The sequence below is a fragment of the Lissotriton vulgaris genome, chromosome 3_1 (assembly GCF_964263255.1).
Source record: "Lissotriton vulgaris chromosome 3_1, aLisVul1.2, whole genome shotgun sequence".
Classification (NCBI taxonomy): domain Eukaryota; kingdom Metazoa; phylum Chordata; class Amphibia; order Caudata; family Salamandridae; genus Lissotriton; species Lissotriton vulgaris.
Genome location: NC_141689.1, coordinates 148191026 through 148205772, shown reverse-complemented (window position 1 = coordinate 148205772; position 14747 = coordinate 148191026). Strand labels below are relative to the sequence as shown.

At 42.1% G+C, this 14747-nt stretch overlaps 1 protein-coding gene across 1 annotated transcript in view; it reads left to right on the top strand.

Moving 5' to 3' along the window:
* Positions 1 to 14747, top strand: part of LOC147726124 (receptor-type tyrosine-protein phosphatase mu-like) — a 1369719-nt gene that overhangs the window by 1221269 nt on the left and 133703 nt on the right. The window contains exon 22 of the mRNA XM_086960227.1: positions 2152 to 2222. Within this exon, the coding sequence (XP_086816353.1) occupies positions 2152 to 2222 (71 nt within the window). The remainder of the gene's footprint in view (positions 1 to 2151; positions 2223 to 14747) is intronic.

Sequence of the window (14747 nt, the reverse complement as noted above, 5' to 3'; positions counted from 1 at the left end):
GGTGCCGGCCACAGGGTGCAGGGATGAACTGCACCCCTGCTTTTCACAATCAGGGCATGCATTCCGCTCGGAATGCATGCTTGCATTGTGAAGTATACGAGTGCGACCGAACCCTATTCGGTCGCATCGTACCAGCAGGGCCGTAACCGACGACAGCAGGTCGGTCGGTTAAGGCTTCTGACCGATCCGTCCGACATCGGAATCGACCCCGAAGTTGTGATATCAGCAAAAGGACACAGTCCAGTAATTCAGGATTGCCTTTAAAGGACATGTGCTCCCGCTTTAACCTTTAAACTCTCAAAAGTCATTAGGACTTGTTCAGTGACCTAATAAATATATATAGTATATGGATCCTATTAAAAGTATATACTGTCTTGTCCACATCAGAACTCTACACCTATACTATGCACACTCATAGTGATGGTGTACTATGTGACATTAATTCAGTAGCTCACTATACAGTAACACAAATATGAATAAACTAGAACCTACAGGAAGTATCACAGGCTTGTCTGTCTTTTCCAAGATTGAGATGTTTCTTTTGGCCTGATCTGTTCTGCTTATATTAACTTCAGCTCACCAGTATCTGTTGACGTTCTTGGTCCACCAACACAATTTACAGATTTCAGGGTCACTTTTTACTTCTGCCTAAACTTTCTCCCCCACGTCAAAGTGTTTATGAGAAGCATCCTTCACAACCTTGAGCAGCTACAAAAAAACATTTTTCCTTCCGCTGAGCCTCCCTCCATCTGCCCAGCAGTGGCCATTACCAAAACAGAATGCTGCAATGCAATCTACACTAGACAGCAGGAAGAAAACTGCTGGTGAGATGCAAATAGCACCAAACCATGCTGAATCCCCCATTCATAGGCTGCATCACCCTGACCACATCTCTCCAGATTTGAAGGCTATTTACTGACTGGTGGTCCTGTAGCAAACCCAATTTAAAATGTGTGCATCGTCCAGAAAGCAGTGTATGGGGGAACCCCAGCTTTCCTATCTAAGCTCTACCATAGGTACCAGCCTAAGAGATGCCTGGTAGGGGTCATCCAGCACCTGCCTACCCTTCTACTACCTAGGCACAAGCTGATTTGGGGAAACTCATGCCACACTCAAGTCCAACCCTATGGAGCACCTTTCACAGCATTGTAGGCTGGGACACAATGTCTAAAATCTCTCTGTTCCAAAATGCAACACCAGCTCTTACTACTACTGACAAGAACGTTTACTTGCTATAATTCATTATGATGCTACGCTAAGCCCAAGCATAATTAAATAAATAGATGCATCAGGTTAGACAAGTATATATAGGGACATTTAGGGTGCAAATCTAGCTACAAGGTACACACTGGAGAGTATGGAGTGGTCAAGGGTGAATATGAATGTGTGGGGCAGACAGAGAAGGCAGGGCAAGGGTACATGAACATTGGTAAGGTAGGAGTGAGAAATGGAGGGGGGTTGAACCCCATGCGTCAATGGAGGGACATTCATAGGGGTTGTACGATTGGAAGGATTAGTGCAGTAGGTGCCACATTATTTACATATACCATAGTATTTGGGTAGTAGGGTTTTTTCGGAAGAGGAGGAGGGATAGTACGTGGCAGGTATTCATAGGGATGGAGGTAACATGAGAAAGCCTGGTGTATGTATCTTCCTTTTAGCAGTTCCCATTTCATACACTGCTGTGGGTTATGCATATTACTCTAACTGTCTCCAGCTTTTGAGATTGGTTTGCATGTCATGTTTTCCACTGCACATCCTGACAGCAGTTGAAGGGGCCAATTCTGATCCTGCTGAACAGACTCATGAGAAAATGCTAATTTGCTGAACATTTAATACAAAACTGTGCGCTTCAAGTTATCTTCTTGTGGAAGGCAGCAGCCTGCTCATGATGTCCACCTGGTGATACTGCATGCCCTTGGAACGGGAGAGAGCTCAATATTGATGTAACATTGAATAATGTAGCACATACACCATGTATTTCAAACTTGTGAGGTTTATCACTGTGCCCTCTTCTTTATCCTACACAGAAATATAATGCCAACAAAATAGGTTTCATCTGGCTTACTGGGCACAAAACTTGAAATGCCTCATTTCTTGTGCTTTCTGTGAATACATTCTCATCATCTCTCCTCCCTTCCTCTATTTTAGATGACCACTCTCGAGTGGTGCTACAATCGAGAAGTCAAGAGGATGATTACATTAATGCCAACTACATCGATGTAAGTATCTGAATGACAGGTGAATTGAGGGAGCATCAAGACCAGGGCACCGCTAAAGATCTCAGTTCCAAGGTTTCAGAAAATTGATCAAACCCTTTAATCTCCAGCTGTGGTTGTAACTATATCCTAGCACAGACTGCCCTTTGGTTATGGCTCTCACCCTCTAGTTGTGAGTTTGCTTAAATTGCATGTAGAACCAGTAACAGGTTTAAAAATACATTTGTCCTGTTAAATTGTAACCAAGTTCCCAACATAATCCTCTAATCCCCTATGCTAGTGTAATCAACCATCCACTCAACATGTTTTTCTGCCAGCTCTTCATCCTAGCAATCTGCCAAAAATTGATGAGAGGGAGAGACTCCATGAGTGAGGTCAAGCTAAAAGCAACCAGGATGCACAGATATTCCTGGCCAAAAGCTGCAACTCTGACAAGAGGCATCCAGTCACGTGTGCTTCCAAAAGTCACTGAGAAACTCAAGGAGCTGCTTTAACAACTCACGCAATGGGTACACACGGCTGACAGGACATGATGTTGTCTAGACTGAGCAGGCAGCCTTCATGGAGAAGGTGGTTGCTCACTGATTAGAGCGGCAGACCCTGATGCAGAGGTCTGGCCCGGGACCAGGGTTCAATTCTCGACACGGCAGGGTCCTGACCCAAAAATGTCCACGGACTCGACAATTCTCGCCTTGGTGCCTACTCTAATCATGGGGTCCCACGCTGCAACTCTGGGCAATAGCTTGCTTAATCTCCACTACGGCAGCCCACCCGCTGCGGGATGCCTGGCTTTCACCTTGGGGATGCCCAGTAGGGTTATCTCACAGGGACAAGCCAGGACGGGTTCCCAAGGCAAGGGCCTTGATGCCATCGGGCGATACGTGCGCTATATAAGTCGCAATACATACATACATTTGATGTAGGCTTTTGTCTTAACTTTGGATTACCTGGATGAGACTACCTTTGTTGCTAAAAAAGACCCCTGCTAAAAGCAGGTGTCTTTAAGAGTAAAACATGAGTTTTTGAAACATCTGTGTTGCCTTAAAAAATGAGACGTTAGTAAAAAAAAAAAGAAAAGAAAGAAAAGTAAATATTTTGTGAAAATGAAATGATATCAACAATTTAGGATGGAACTGTTACCAGCACCATTATCTTTAGGAATAACTAAGTAGGTATGTTTTTGAAGAAAGGTAATCAAGCACTCCAATTCTCCTTACTGATGCAATTGCAACTATGAAGTCTCCTTTCCATAACTAAAGAAATGTCACGTGAACCCATAAACTAAAACTCTCCTTTAAGGAGAAACAAATACAGTTACAACTACATTGGGGAGAAGGGTCTCTAATTGGTTGGTGTATATCTAAATGGCCTTTTCACTGTCTCACATTCTTGAAGGATGCCTTCTGACCTACTAGGATAGGCAAAGATAGCTGACATACTGATCCTTTCTAGAGTCTCTCCAGTCTGCACACAAGGCAGTGTTGTCAGTTCTGGACAGACCTAAGTGTGCAAGAGCTAGTTTTCCATAAACCATGATCTCAAGTGCAGCAAGAGAAGGGGGAGGTGAAGAATCAGCCACTTTCCCCAAAAGGCCAATGGAAGATCCAAGTTCATGAAAACATCTGATATTCACATCTGCTTTGGTGGCTTTCTCATTAGACCTGAAGATCGTTGGTGGTTACTGGTCACAGTGAGTGAGCCGGCCCTGGGGGATGAGGTCCTCATGGCGCGATTTATAGTTACCTCAGGGCACAAGTTATAGTCACTTGACATAACGGTAATTGGTTAATTTCAGTGGTTTGGTTAAAACATGTGGCACGTATATGCAGACTTAAGGCATGTATATGTGGGGTTAAGTATAGAAAATATACACTTATCTATATGTATACTTAGATGTTGATATTGAGGCCAATATATTTTTGTCAATATTCAATATGCTGTGCCTGCACCCCTGAAACTTGGCCTTAAAAAAATAGTGTCTTAGAATGTTAGTGGGGAAACTAAACATTTCAATCAATCTGGATTTGTAAAGCGCCTCTTATTAACCTTGCGGGTCTCGAGGGGCTGTGGATGCTAGCTGCTTCGGGGTGATCTGGTAATTTCAACAGCCCAGTCTTGACAACAACAAAAAGAACAAGTGATAGACAGGATACTGAACCATGTCAAATATTCACCCCAGTAGAGGGATTTGGGACATATTTTTTTTTGCTCCCATTCCAGTTTAAACCCAGCCATATGCAAATCATTCTTGACCCTGCTCCCCATGGGAACAGTCCAGCCTGAACTGCCAGACCAAGTCCTCCCTGGACCGGAAAGAAGCATCCTGGGACCGTTTTCGGGGTTTCACCCTTATTAGCCAGACTAGCTTTACTCAACTGGCATGGAGAGCATGGGACCCACGTCAGGGCATACCTGTCTCACTCTGGGTGACAATTGCAAAAAGAACAATTGGTAGACAGAATGCTGAAAAATGTGAAACATTCACCCTAGTACATAGATCAAGGTCTAAATCTATAGTTTTTTTGCTCCCATGCCATTCCAGTTTAAACCCAGACACATGCAAATCGGTCTTGACCCTGCTCCCCATGGGAAAAGACTATCCAGAACTGCCAGGCAAGGTCCTTCCTGGACTGGAAGCAAGCATCCAGGGATCATTTTCGGGGTTTCACCCCTCATCAGCCAGGCTAGCCTTACCCCAGTGGCATAGAGGTCACGGGACCGATGTCTGGGCATACTGGTCTCACTCGGGGTGACAATTGTAAAAAGAACAATTGATAGACAGAATGCTGAACAATGTGAAACATTCAGCCCAGTTCAAAGATCTTGGCCTAAATCCATTGTTTATTTTGCTCACTGTGCCATTCCAGTTCAAACCCAGCCATATGTAAATCAGTTGTGACCCTGTGCCCAATTGAAACAGTCCAGTCCGAACTGCCAGGCCAGGTCCTCCCTGGACCGGAAAAAAGTATCCTGGGACTGGTTTCGGGGTAACAGCCCTGATCAGCCTGGCTAGCTTGACTCCAGTGGCACAGCGAGCAAGGGACCAACGTCTGGGCATACCCATTCGACTTAGGGTGAAAAGTGCTTCAGCAACAAATGATAGACGGAATCACTTGGTCCAAATTAGCGTGGCGTAGTGTGCAAAAGAACAATGGATTTATCCCAGATCTCTTGAATGAGGGGGGTGAATGTTTGATTCCTTCAGCGTACCCTCTATCATTTGTCCCCGCAGCAGTTTTTGCCCTAAGTAGGAGTGGTATGCCTCTTTGCTGTGCACTAGACTCAAGCTAGCCTGGCTGATGAGGGGTGTTGCCCGGAACCCGGTCACAGGAGGCTTGTTTCTGGTCCAGGGGGGATCCGGTTTGGCAGTTCAGGCTGGACTGTTTCCAGACTGATTTACATATGGGTGGGTCCAAACTGGGGTGGCAAAGTGAGCTAAAGAACAATGGATTTAACCCAAATCTCTTGACTGGGGGGGGAATGTTTGATTCATTCAGCATTCCATCCATCGTTTGTTGCTGCAGCACAGATCTTGACAATATTCACAATTGATTGCACATCCTGTCACCTTTTTGGAGCTCATATGTTTCCTAATTATGTAAAGGGAGATGTGTTTTTTATTTCTAAATAGGCATAAACATTTTCAGAGAAAAATTCCCTATTCATTGCTTATCAAATTTACAGGGAACATTTGCAATATTGGCAGGATCCTCTGGGTACAAAGTTCTTGTCAACATTGATTCTTAAGTAAAGTTAGGAATGAATCTGAATTTCTGAAGCACCAGGATGAAAAGGGTCTAATTACAAGTGGCCTGTGTCAGTTACCTTGATCCCGAGATACTTGCCAATTATAGGCCGATTTCCCTCTTGTCTGCTCTCGCTAAGATAGTGGAAAAGCATGTCCATACTGTGCTCTCCACTTTTATTGAAACCCATAGTTTGCTGCACTCCACCCAGTCTGGCTTTCGTTCCAACCTAAGCACCGAGACGGCACTTTCGGAGGTCAATGAGGCCATTAAGGAAGTGCTGGATGCAGGAGGAAGGGCCATGTTGGTAATGTTAGACCTGTCGGCGGCCTTCGACACCGTCCCTCATGAGGGTCTCCTCAGCAGACTCCATGAGATCGGTCTGAGAGGGACGGTGTTGAGCTGGTTTAGATCATATTTAGCTGGTCGCCGACAGATGGTCTGGGTTCCCCCATACTCTGCCGAAGTGCCGCCTTTGGGGGTCGGAGTCCCGCAGGGTTCGGTGCTGAGCCCGACTCTTTTTAATATCTTTATGACCCCTCAGGCGGTGCTGGCTGAGTCCTTTGGGGCTCAGATCGTGTCATACGCCGATGACTCCCAGCTCCTTTTCACTTGTGGTAAGGGGGCTGAGTTCGATGGAGAGAGCATCCGTGGGTGTCTTGGAGCTGTTTTCGAATGGTTTCAGCGAAATAGCCTCAAGTGAAACCCAGATAAATCTGAGGTGCTTTTCTTCGGGTGTCAGGCTGACCCGAGTTGGCAGGATTGGTGGCCTGTGAACATGTCTCCTCCCGCGTCCTCCTCTCTGGCTGCTAAAAACTTGGGGGTTAAAATTGACAACAGCCTATCGCTCAAATCCCAGATCCTTGGACTGACTGGCACTTGTCTCCTTAAAATGTTACGCAAGTTCCTTCCCCTGCTCCCGCTGGCGCATAGGAAGACTACGGTTCAGGCTCTCATCTGTTCTAGGCTGGACTACTCAAATGTTCTTTATTTGGGTCTTCCTGACTTTTTATTACAAAAACTTCAGGTGGTCCAAATCTCGGCGGCACGGGTGATTTTTGTCCTACCTCGCCGAGCGAGAGCCTGCGATCTCCTACACTCCCTACACTGGCTCCCTATTCGGTAGCGGATTGTTTTTAAAACACTTACGCTGGAGCACAAGGCACTCCATGCTGTGGGAGCTGAATATATTCAGAAACGTCTTGCTTTCTACAAACCAACTAGATCCCTTAGATCTGAATCTCTTGGTCTTGCCATTGTCCCTGCTGTCAGGAAAGCAAGGGTAGGGGGACGCTCCTTCAAACGCCTAGCTCCCCAGCTATGGAATACCCTCCCTCTGTCGCTCCGCTGCACTTCGAACTTGCTTGCTTTCAGAAAGGGCCTGAAGACGTGGCTCTATGGACAGTGATCTGCTTGTTTCTTGTCATTTTTCTTCTGCCTCCATCGGTAGTCTGCTGTGGGTTTGAAAGAGCCGGGACACTCTTTGGAGTAGCCGAGCGCTATATAAGACACCCATAACATTACTATCTATCTATATATATATATATACATATATATATACATATACATATATATATATATATATATATATATATATATATATATATATATATATATATATATATATATATATATATATATATATATATATATATATATATTACCTACTGGCGATAGCCAGTAGGTATATATAGTTAGGATTTTTTCTCTATGGAACTTTTGAAAATTCTATGTCTAATAACTTTGGCGTTTGTGGAAGGAATCGGCTGAAATTTTCAGGAAAATGGCACATTTTGTCTCTGAGCAGCCCCTGAAAATTTGGGGGGGTTCCATCAAGGGGGGGGCCGAGAAAAAAGGGGGGTCCCAAAACGCGTTTTTCCCATTCATTTTTCCATAGGGCCCTTGGCCTCACTTTTAGCTCGAACGGCTGAATGGATTTGCACGAAACTTGGCAAAATTGTAGGGACTGTTAGCCCGATGTGCCTTTGCTGGGTCTCAATATATGTGCTCCAGTGGATTTTGAGAAATGAACGTTTAAAAAAACAGATATATCTGTGACAGCGTACCCGATAGCGTACCAGTACGCGTACTTTTCGCGTAACGGAGCTTTGCGAAGCGAAGCTGATTGGCTCTCCGGTGTCTGTCAACATTCTAAACAGTCCGGAGCGGCCGCCATCTTGTCTCTCGGTAGGATCGAGAGACAAGAGGAGGCCAAAACGAAGGGGGAAATGAAGGAAAGGGGGCAAGGTAGACCTCTTCTGACCCCCTAGGATTGATGAGGGGGATATTAAAGTGCCCCGCGGGGCCAAAAAAAAAAAAAAAAATGTGATTTTTTGTCGTAGAGGCGCAAATCGGTACGTGAACCGGGCAGCTAACCGGGCAGCTAACCGGCAGCGTAACGGGAGTCTGAGGAAAAGCTGATTGGCTGTCAACATTCTAAACAGTCTGGAGCGGCCGCCATCTTGTCTCTCGGTAGGATCGAGAGACAAGAGGTGGTGAAAAACGAAGGGGGAAATGAAGGAAAGGGGGCAAGGTAGACTCCTCCTGACCCCCTAGGATTGATGAGGGGGATATTAAAGTGGCCCGCAGGGCAAAAAAAAAAAATCCGATTTTTCGCCGTAGAGGCGCGTCCCGGTACGCGAACCGGGCAGCTAACTGGGCAGCTAACCGGCAGCGTAACGGGAGTCTGAGGAGAAGCTGATTGGCTGTCAACATTGTAAACAGTCCGGAGCGGCCGCCATCTTGTCTCTCGGTAGGATCGAGTGACAAGAGGTGGTGAAAAACGAAGGGGGAAATGAAGGAAAGGGGGCAAGGTAGACCCCTCCTGACCCTCTAGGATTGATGATGGGGTTATTAAAGTGCCCCGCGGGGCAAAAGAAAAAAAAAGAAAATTGCGATTTTTCGCGGTAGAGGCGCTTCCCGGTACGCCAACTGGGCAGCTAACCGGCAGCGTAACGGGAGTCCGACATCTTGTGTTTTTGGATCGTCCGGTTTGCGTACCGGGTAGCGTTCCGGTAAGCGTAACAAGGGGAAAACCAAGAGAAACAGTAAAATAAAATTTAAACAAATAGATTTCCACCAAACTTGGCAAAATTGTAGGGACTGTTTGTTTGTTGTGCCTTTGCAAGGCCTCAAGATATGTGCACATGTGGATTTTGTCTAATTAAGGTTAAAAAAATATATATATATCTGTAAGCGTGCTCTGGCGCGCTTACGTTACGGGTTTTGTTTGCGCTGCAGAGACGATACGTCACGTTTATGCGACGCGTCATGAAGCGCCTCACGTGGCCACGTGATACGTCACGTAATAAAGAATATATTTTACAGCTATAGATATTAGCTTTTAAAAAACCAATGAAATTCACTGAAAAAACCATAGGTTATAGACCATATATAGTTAGGAATTTGCATTTACAAAACCATGAAAATTCACTGAAAAAACCATTGGTTATAGACCATATATAGTTAGGGATTAGCATTTACAAAACCTTAATTTACTCGCACAAAACCATAGAAATTCGCATATACAGTTAGTTGCAATAACTATATATCGCGCACCCGCAATCCACTGCTGATGATGTCACATATTACATCATTCATGACATGGTCAGTGACATCACTGATGACATCACTGATAACATCTCAAATGACATCACTGATGACATCTCAAATGACATCACTGATGACATCACTGATGAAATCTCAAATGACATCACTGATGCAATCACTGATAACATCTCATTTGACATTACTGATCACATCATTGATGATATCATTCATGTGATAATACGATGAACCTCTTCAGACTCTAATATAACCTTCGATACAATCAGTGTAAACAGACACTCACAGACTGTCACTCATCCATGGAGTTACTCACACACCTAGTCAGTCATGCAAAGAATCAATCACACCTCCATTTCCTCAACTATACAGTTATACACACCTTACTTAATCAAACATATACTAGCACATATTTACTCTCTTATACAATCACTGATACAAGTTCACAATGATCCATACAGCCACTCACACATTCACTGGCTCTTATGCACAGTTATTTATATATGTCAACTCTTACATGTACTGTGTTTTACATATGTACTTACTTTGACATGTAGCACTGAGAAATCCAATCACTCACCAATACACTCATGCAGATAGTCAACCGCCCATACAGCTGTTTCCACATGCTCTTTTGAACCCATACATCTACTGAATCAACTGCTCACACATCTATGCACAGAGTCACACACACACTCACTCTCCCATACAAATATTTGGGCAACCAATCAATAACCCATATAGTTACTCATATAGCTACTGATCAACACATGCAGCAGTTTACAGAACTACAGAAATGATGATGCACAAATTAAGACAGTTTAGTCACTAACCCATGCACTCAGTGAGACACATTTAATCATTCTCTCATACAGTCAGTCATGCACCTACTAAATCCTTCATCCAAACACTTATACATCCACTCATTCTTCAATATGTAAGACATATTTTAACTTTACAGAAACATACAGTCACTGGATGTTGTCATCAGTTATGTCATCAGTGATGTCATTTGAGATGTCATCAGTGATGTCATTTGAGATGTTATCAGTGATGTCATCAGTGATGTCACTGACCATGTCATGAATGATGTAATATGTGACATCATCAGCAGTGGATTGCGGGTGCGTGATATATAGTTATTGCAACTAACTATATATGCAAATTTCTATGGTTTTGTGCGAGTAAATTAAGGTTTTGTAAATGCTAATCCCTAACTATATATGGTCTATAACCAATGGATTTTTCAGTGAATTTTCATGGTTTTGTAAATGCTAATTCCTAACTATATATGGTCTATAACCTATGGTTTTTTCAGTGAATATATATATATATATGCACTGAAAAAACATACGTTTCAGGCACGTTATAGTTAGAAATTAGCATTTAAAAACCATAGGTTTCAGGAATGTTATAGTTAGCAGGACGTTTGACTCGTACAAAACCATAGAATTTCCGGCGTTATAGTACTCGCGCCCCCGTAATGCACTGCTGATGACGTCACTTATTTCATTATTCATTACATGGTCAGTGATATCACTGATGATATCACTGATGACATCTCAAATGACATCACTGATGATATCATCCAGTAACTGTGTGTTTCTGTAAAGTTTAAATTTGTTTTATATATATGCCAAATTGTAGTGAAGAATGAGTGGGTGTATAAGTGTCTGTGTGGAGGATTTAGTAGATACGTGACTGTATAAGTGAGTGATTAAATGTGTCTTATTGAATGCATGGGTTAGTGACTAAACTATGTGAAAGTCTGTATCAGTCTGTCTGTTATGTAAGCTGCTGCATGGGTTAGTGAATAGCTGCATGAGTGTCTATATGGGTTATTGATTGCTTGCCTGAGTATTTGTATGGCTGCTGAGTGTGTGTGTGCGTGGGTGGGAGGTGTGTGACTCTGTGCATAGATCTGTGAGTGGTTGATTCACTGGGTGTATGGGTTCAAGAGTGCATGTGGAAACAGCTGTATGGGTGGGTGAGTGTGTGTATGGGTGTGTTGGTGAGTGAATGGATGTCTCAGTGGTACATGTGCAAGTTACTACATATGTAAAATGCAGCATATTTGAGTGATGGTGTATATAAGTAACTATAAGTGAGAGTCAGTAATTGTGAGAGTGGCTGCATGGATGAGTGTGAATGTGTATCAGTGATTCTATTAGAGAGTAATTATGTGTTAGTATCTGTATGAATAAGTGAGGTGGTGTCTGTATAACTGTATAGGTGAGTAAGTGAAGTATGATTGATTCTTTGCATGACTGACTAGGTGTGTGAGTAACTCAGGATATGTGGCAGTGTGTGAGTGTCTGTATAGGTGTATGAGTGCATATGATAGTTTTGTATTGATGAGTGACTGTATGTATGAGTGACTGTATGGGTGAATGAGTGGATGTGTGTGTAGACCTAAGAATCAGTCACTGCGTATTTAGTAACTGGTATTGATGTGTCTATTTTTTCGAAAATGGCAGTCTGTATTTTAGAGTGGGTGTATCGAAGGTTATATTCAGGTGTGAGGAGTTGCATCAGATTTTCACCTGGATGATGCCATCTGTGATGTCATTTGAGATATCATCAGTGATGTCACTGATCATGTCATGAATGATGGAATATGTGATGTCATCAGCAGTGCATTGCTGGGGGGCGAGTTATAGTTAGCTGAACTAACTATAACGCCGGAATTTCTATGGTTTTGTACGAGTCAAGTGTCGAACTAAATATAACGTTTCTGAAACCTATGTTTTTTTTGTGAATTTCTATGGCTTTTTAAATGCTTATTTCTAACTATAACGTGCCTGAAAAAATATGGAACTACTATTTTGCTATTTGTCATTATTATTTTTTTTTGCACTGGTGTTGACGTCACATATTACATCACTGATGACATGCTCAGTGACATCACTGATAACATCTCAAATGACATCACTGATGACATCATCCACAGACTGTGTGTTTCTAAAAAGTTAAAGAATGTTTTATGTTTAAATGCTAATATATATTCAAGAGTGATTTGTTGCGTTAGAACCTGTTTATGTGCTAAAGTGTCTGTATGCGTGGGTGGGTGTGTGACTGTTTGCATGGATGAGTGACTGAATAAATCTGTGCATGTACGCATTTATGAGTGTATGAGCTAAGTACTGTAGTGGATACTGAACGTATGTATAGCTTTGTTGGTAAATGCAACAATTTGTTACTGATATATGTGTAAGTAATTACAAATATAAAAGGCTGTATTTTATAGAATTAGAGTATATAAGTGAGTATATGTGACACCAAGTGATTGGGACAGTGGGTCCATGGAGAAGTATGTGGTTGTGCCACTAACTGTCAAACACAGTACATATGTGTATGAATACGTGATGTGCTGTGTGTATAACTGTGTAAAAAAAGTAAATGGCAATGGAAGGAATTCTTTGGGTTACTCACTATGTTTTAGATGAGCTGTTAGGGTAAGTAGCAGTGTGTAAGTATTCATATAGGTGTATGAGCGGATATATTAGTGGCTGTATTGATGAATGACTGTGTGTACAACACACTGTATGAATTTCAGGGTGGATGTGTGTGTAGACCTAAAAAACAGTAAGTAGTTATGTATTAAATGCTATTGGAATGACCATGGTTTCTATATTAGTGGTATGAACTTTTGAGTGAGTGTATGAAAGGTTTTTGTATTTTTTGGCTGTGAAGAGCTGCATCAGATGAGCAGTAAACAGCTATGTAGTAACTGCTATTGGTATGAGCATGGTTTCCATATAGGTGGTTGTACTTGTGAGTGGGTGTATGAAAGGTGGTATTTGATTTTGAAGAACTGCATCAGATGATCACGTGAATTATGTCATGAGTGATGTCATCAGTGTTGTTATTTGAGATGTTATCAGTAATGTCATGAGTGATGTCACTGAGCATGTCATGAGTGATGTAATATGTGATGTCATCACCAGTGCATTGCGGGGTCGCAAGTTATAATTGGATCCACTAACTATAATGGGCGAATGTCTCTGGTTTTATATCAGTGAAATGTCCAATTAACTATAATGTCTCTGAAACCTATTGTATTTTAGTGAATTTCAAAGCTTTTTAAATGCTAATTTCTAAATCTAACGTTCATAATACCTATTGTTTTTTCAGTGAATTTCAAAGGTTTTATAAATGCTAATTTCTAACTACAATCTCCCTGAAACCTATATTGCTTTTAAGTAAATTTTAAAAAGGCGTGCATACTTTTTGTAGTGAAAAACTAACTGTAGCAGTAGTCTGTTATAAGTTATAATTTAACGATGATTAAAACTTAATTATCACTAATTACCATATAAGTGTGGAAAAAGTGTGACGCAGCAGCTATGATACCTGACTTCAAACAACAGCGTTCACAGTTTGATTCCCGGCTCCGGCGGCACGTTAGCCCACCACTATGTCACTCTGGGTAATACCTTGCTTAATCTTCCCGACGTCCCCGAGTGCTGGGACACCTCTCTGGACATAGCTGTACGGTATACAAATGCTAGCATTTTTAAAATTTAAAACCATAGTGATAAGAAATATTAGCCTGTATTTTTTTCTTCTATTCTGAAAGATATTTATTATATATGTCTTCGAATTTGGAATTACAGCAATTAATAGATGTTTTTAGTCACAAGAAAGGAATTAACATGGTTTGCCAGGCAACAGATTTGAAGCTCTCCAACTTATGTGTATATTATGCTGCTTATACGTGTGAGGATCGAAATCGAAACCTTTACCGCTTCACATTTTGCAACTTTTCTCAACACATGCACAAGTTAAACAGTTAAAACGTGAGCACGTATCAACTGTAAAACATGACATCTAAATGGGCCGAGCCGCATGTTCCTTCCATAGACTACTCAATAACCTAAAAGTATATAAACCACACCCGTTGATCGATTTTTTTTTTTAGCAAGTTATTTACGCGTGTCCATTCTGTGATCAAGGTTCCGTTTTCTAGCGTCGGATTTTTCATTTGCGACAACAAAACATATAACGGAGTTGGAAGTTGTTTGATTATAGCATAGTAGATATTTATAATACATAGCTATTTATGAATATTGAAAGATTTTTATTTAGAAAAAAGTGTTACTGGTTGTTTTTGCCATTTATATGTAACGGCAGCAGCTTGTATTCAGAAACACCCAGAATAGAGGAAACACTGCTCCTTTTCTGGCTCCTTTGAGATCATATACTGTGACTATGTACA